Source organism: Silene latifolia, chromosome 1, assembly GCF_048544455.1.
Source record: "Silene latifolia isolate original U9 population chromosome 1, ASM4854445v1, whole genome shotgun sequence".
NCBI classification, from domain to species: Eukaryota; Viridiplantae; Streptophyta; class Magnoliopsida; order Caryophyllales; family Caryophyllaceae; genus Silene; species Silene latifolia.
In genome coordinates this window covers 93,552,836-93,558,595 of record NC_133526.1, presented here as the reverse complement: position 1 = coordinate 93,558,595, position 5,760 = coordinate 93,552,836, and the positions used below count along the sequence as shown (strand labels likewise).

The 5,760-nt window shown below is 37.2% G+C and overlaps 1 protein-coding gene across 1 annotated transcript; it reads left to right on the top strand.

Moving 5' to 3' along the window:
• Positions 1–233: 233 nt before the first annotated feature.
• On the top strand, positions 234–5,268 carry LOC141607852 (uncharacterized). Its single transcript, XM_074427203.1, has 5 exons — positions 234–715; positions 3,264–3,359; positions 3,460–3,508; positions 4,484–4,595; positions 4,970–5,268. The coding sequence occupies exons 1-4, from the start codon at positions 305–307 to the stop codon at positions 4,564–4,566; spliced, it is 639 nt and encodes a 212-aa protein (XP_074283304.1). The 5' UTR covers positions 234–304; the 3' UTR covers positions 4,567–4,595; positions 4,970–5,268.
• The last annotated feature ends 492 nt before the right edge of the window (positions 5,269–5,760 follow it).

Sequence of the window (5,760 nt, the reverse complement as noted above, 5' to 3'; positions counted from 1 at the left end):
CAAGAATTACAAGGACCATCTCATTCGAATCTTAAAAAGTATGAAAAGTTAGGGGGAGAAATATGATGTGGGTTAAAGAGTGGTTTAGGGTCTTGGTCATGTTAATTAGAAAGGTAAACATTGACCAGGCTCGGATCGGGTTGGGCGCTGGGTTGAGCGAGATGGAAGTTGGGCAGCCTAATATGCTAAATATTTTCTCTCACACTTTAAATTTCTCCTCTCCCAAGTCCCAACTGAACAAAACTCCCGCCATAGTCCTTCCACCTCCACACACTCTACAGAGAGAGAGAGAGAGAAAAAAAATATGAGGAAACAACAAAAACTACAAGCAGTTAAGAGAGAGAAACAATCCGCCACCAAAAAACCTTCCACCGCCGACTTCCTAACCTCACCGCCGCCGCAAACTTCCGACATAAACCACAACAATGACGACGATGACTCTCCCAAATGTTTCAAATTCAACATGGACATCAACAAATCGCCTCCGGAAACCACCGCTGCCGCAGCCAGAATTACTCGCCGTAAAACTGCTACCGGAAGCGCGAAGAAGAATGTGTCGCCGTGTCGAAATATGGAGCCGGTTTCGTCGATTGAGGAGTTGAAGGAGTTGGCGTCGTCGCGGTTGGATTCAATCAAGCGTCAGACGGAGAGGTCTCACTCTGATATTCTTAAGGAAGTTGAATCTTCTAATTCTCGCCTTCAGAAGCGCTTTAAGGTCTATCTCTCTCTCTCTTTATTTATTTTTTTCCATAAGTTTTGACAAAAATTTCACCAAATTATGACGAATAAGCTCGAATTGAACGCTAAATTGTGCGTTATTTTAAAGTATTTTGAAAGGTAATGAAGAGTTTTCTATGATTTGAATGTTTAGTTCTGTTGAATCTTTTAATTCTCGCCTTCAGAAGCGCTTCCAGTTCTATATATCTCTCGTTTTTTTTTTTCCGGAATTTTGTATGAATTATGAGGAATAACTAGAACTGAACGGTAAGTTGTGCGGTAAATTTATCTAGTATTATGTAAGTTTATGATGAATTTTCTGTGATTTGTAAGTTTAGCTTCGTCGAATCTTCTAACACTCGCCATCGTCAATAGCGCCTCACGAATTTTTGAGGAATATTGACATTTTTGTCTGAATTTCTTTTTTTCTCTGAGTATTTAGCTGATATTTTATCTCCTATTGTGTGAATTATGGCAAATTTTCTGAGTTCTGTGTGTTTAGCTTCGTTGCCAATGAACTTGAATCAAAGGTCAATTTGTGTGAATTTTGTTGAATAATGTGGTTATTGTTGTCGTGTGTGATTGCGACTTGAATGAGAGGACTTACTGTTAAAACTGTGTTGTATCTAACAATTTCCTGGTAATATATTTTTTATTAAGACCGAAATCGACTGAACTGTCTTGATTATTTAGGATCTTTGATTAAGCATTTGACGTAAGAATTTATACTGATTTGTCGCTTTTGTGACATTTGCGAGTAATTGTGTATTTATGCCGGCGACTTAGAGGAGGAATCGCTCAATCAGTGAAGACAAAAGTGTAAATAATCTGATTTGCTTTTACAGAAGTCGATTCTAACTTTCAAAAATTGTGCATCGGAATCTCGTGTATATCTGTTGGTATGTTACTATGTGTGTTTAAGAAACATGTTAGAGGCAAAGTTATCTTTTTAGGCTTATTGATTCAGATTGGATGTTGTGGAGTGGCTTTAATACACCATTAGGTTATATAGTTGAAATACGAGAATTTTGTATGCTTTTGTTGCTATGAGTGCTTGCTTTCGAAGTTTATCATATCACTTGAGTCGGAGCCGTTATTCTGTTGGATATAAATAAAGCTTTGTGGTTTTTGAAACAAAATCAGGAAGTACGTCTTCTGATTTTACAGTGAATTGGATATTTAATCATGCAGGAAAATTGAATGTGTTGTTACTGTTATGCACATTTGAGATCTAATTTAGAGGCAAAAACTATTTGTTTTGTTTGTTTGTGTGTGTGTGTGTGTGTGAAAAGAAATCCGAGAATTAGCAGCTGCTAAGGGAAAAGTTTATCATCTGAGGAACTGTGTATATTTGTTTAACAATTAGATTACTGATACGAGGTTATAGTTTTGCATGCACTTTTCTCTTGTTATTCCGATCAACTTGATGCCTAAGTGCACTATTAAGATGAGGCGTCTTAATGAAAAATGCTTTTTGTGGATTTTGCTGATGGAAAGCCTGCTTCTGTCCTACTTATCCTGATGAGTATAGCCTATATTAACAATATTCCCCCCCCCCCCCCTGTTCTTTAACTCAAAATGTGCATGTTCAGCTGTCTTGTACTCTATCATCCCCATCGATGTAGTTTTGTAAGGGATTGAGTGTTAGCTTATTCGGCATTGTGTTTTATTTTGGTGATTCTCTTAGCCTCTCATAAAAGTAGGAAATACCAGTCTTTTAAAATTTAAACTAGCATGAAGTATGAACTTTACCGTTTGGATTCACTGAATTTGCTCTGCTCTGGTGCACTAATTAGTCACATGGATCGGGCATTAGGCTGATTAATTTTTTTAGAGTGATAAATGCATAGTAGATCCTTTCCTATCAACAAGCATGCTATTTCAACCTGTTTATTTGTACTAAGGCTGTAAGGTGACAATTTTGCGTTGTGCAGCAAGATTTTCAAGACGTCTTTACTCAAGAGTGTTCTTGAGTGGTTTTCCTATCTCTCAGAATGCAATGTTGTTAAATACTCCCTTTGTCCCGGTCATTTGTTATCCTTTTCCATTTTAGGGTGTCTCAGTCATTTGTTGTCCTTACTATTTTAAGAATGAATTTGATGAGTAATTTGATCATTCACACTCAATTTGTTCCACTTGTCATTTAACAATTGGCCCTCTCCTCTTTCCTTGGTCTTTGTGCCAAAACCAAAGGACAACAAATGACCGGAACGGAGGGAGTATTTGACCACCTTCACTAATCATAGTTTATGGTAGAAACAGACAGGGGATGTGAATATGTGATACAGATTCTTATTCTCTCCCACTGAGTGACTGAGTACGAGTCCTTTAATCTGTTAACTTGGGAATTTAAGTGTTCACCTGAAATGCATGCTAATCATAGTTTATGGTATATACAATTATACATTAGTAGTGTTATATGCAATGATATTGAGAGGCTGACCAGCCAATGTCCCTTTAGATGTACTCCAGATGTCGGAGCAATTGTGAGAAGATGTTAGTTTGAAGATTGCATTTCGATATCTTATTATCATTCTTTAAAACAGATTCAGACACAGTCATGTCAAAAGCTAATGGATGACACTGATAAGGAACTCAAGAAGATGATGGAAAGGATTACCGAGAGCTGTGAAGCAATGAAGGTAATACTCTACTGTTCAGGTGGAAAACTAGGTGTTTCAGGTTTTTGTTAGTTACTCCATATTCAGTGGAAGATGGTCTGAAAATGGTTAACGCTGACAGGCATCTTATGATGAGCTCCAGGCTGAAGCACAAACCTCCCACTCCCGTGGTATGTCACTGGTTCTTTTTTATGCTTGAGCTGACTGTGAAACCTGTGGTGCTCGACTAAACTGTGTATATGTGCTGATGAGTGATAATTCTCCTACTGAAATAGACATAATCTGTGCCTTATAGGATGCAACTTCTCTAATTTCATGTTCACATTATATGGATTTAGGCCGGGGTAACTTATTTTAACCACATCAGACTGAGCAGTTTTGTGCTTGGAAGAAAGTCTTTCATTTTAAAAGGCCAACCATAATGAATGATACGCTAAATTTTCCTGCTTGGAAGGCTAAAGACATTGGAAATCGATGTAGGGTGTGTTTATTTGCAAGAAAACTGGTGGCACTAATTACAGTTTGAATAAAATTGGTAAAGAATTTGACTAGATCATCCAGCTTAGTTCACTGATTCGTTTATTCTTCCCAATATATTACTTGTTGATGCTGTGTTAGCTAGAATAAAAGCACTTCGTCAAAGTAATGGTGATTGTAGACCATGTCAAGTCAATCTGGCAACAGTTTCATAGATGTGAGTCCAATTTCACTGTAAATTTCTTGAATTTGAAGTTTTGTACCTCCTTTCCCCAACCAGCAAGACCATTTTTGAGCTGTTGCCGGAGGAGCGAAATGGCTGCCTTTTCATTGGTGCAATGTTTATTTGTTCGTAGGGAAACAAAGGCTAGTTTTTGTTAGACAATATGTTAGCGCTTTCCCAGGTCCCAACTATACCCTTATTTCATTACCTATTTCCGATTTCCTTACATCTGTACACAAACAGGGTGAACTCTGTGTATCACAATTCATAAATTAGCTACACGAGGCTGGATTCACCAATGTCCAGATCATCATCTCCCAAATTAGATACTTTTGGGTTTCATAACACAAATAGGGGATGGAACATGTTAAACCGAAAAGGGGAAATAATCGATTTCCTAGTATGATGATATATGTTTTTGCTCCTTTTTTCTGACTGTATGCAGTGTGCAAAACATCCATTCCGGAGAAAACACAGCAATTAGAGGATGCTATTAATGCTCTTCGCAGCCGATATGTGACCACTTAAGTGGCTGTATGGCCTGTATCCTTTTCTTGGTAAGTACAAGGTTCTCCCATGAAAGTTTTACATTTTCACATCAGACAGAAATTAGATAATTTAATGCTTAAATATGAGTATCTACATAACCTAGCATCTTGTAAAACTGAGGTTCTGATTTCTAGCCTGATACTTGCCCCTGCTTGTCTTTTACTGAGTTTTTACTCCATATACTCATATTGCTTAACAATCCACAAGATAACCAGTCTTTGTACGCATAAGAGAGTTGTTTGTGCTTTTGTCGCTCTCACATAACTTGAACTTCACCTTGCCTCCACATTTCATTTTTTTTTTTTGCGCTCCTGTTTTCTTTCACTTTGGCCTGAATGATCGTCTCAATCTCGGTTCTAACTTCTAATGTATGTTATCTCAGATGAAATGTTTCAGAAACAGTTTTGCTGGAGTTCAGATGCCAGATTGATCAAGAGATGAATTACTTAAAAGGCCTGGTTCCATTATGTCTAAAATAGTACTCTAGTAGTAATAATATCCAAAAACCAAATTTGGAAATGTCGACGAGCTCTGAGTTACACGAAAAACAAGTACTAGTACACGAAAAACAAGTACTAGTAGATGAATTACTTAAAAGGCCTGGTTCCATTATGCTTTAAAAAGTATATGCATATCATTCAGACTATTGTAAATGCAATATCGCGGATATTACTTGCTTCATTCATATTCAGTACAAGGGTTGTGGGTCGATTGAGAAAGAAAAGAGGCCACTGGAAGTCTTGGGGTCACAACATGCGAGTGTGTATTGGGTAAATGCGAGCAGTTAGCTTACATACATACATTACTAAAAGCACAAATTCTTATTTCAGACGGGCTGTTTCCCGTCTGAAATAAGACCGATAAAATATTGCTATTTTTTAAGAGAATGTAACCATTTAAATCACAAAATGTTATTACTAGAGGTGTTACTATTTACCCTGAAAATGCTTGTGAAAAATAATGGTAACATGTTATCAGAAAATAACATTTTATTATAAAATGAAAACATGTTGTGCGTCTTATTTCAGACGAGAAACAGTCATCTGAAGCATTGTTGTCAGAATCGCGATTCGATCCAACGATTCTACGATTTTACGATCCAAAAATGTCTGACCGATCCTGGATCCTACGATTCTATCATAGTTGTAGAATCTTACGATCCTATTAATTTGA

What these genes read in the sequence shown, in the direction of transcription:
- LOC141607852 (XM_074427203.1), top strand. Translation starts at nt 305, where the DNA reads ATGAGGAAACAACAAAAACTACAAGCAGTTAAGAGAGAGAAACAATCC. An exon ending in AGAGCTGTGAAGCAATGAAG is followed by an intron (nt 3,360 to 3,459) that starts GTAATACTCTAC and finishes TAACGCTGACAG; the next exon opens with GCATCTTATGATGAGCTCCA. An exon ending in ACAAACCTCCCACTCCCGTG is followed by an intron (nt 3,509 to 4,483) that starts GTATGTCACTGG and finishes GACTGTATGCAG; the next exon opens with TGTGCAAAACATCCATTCCG.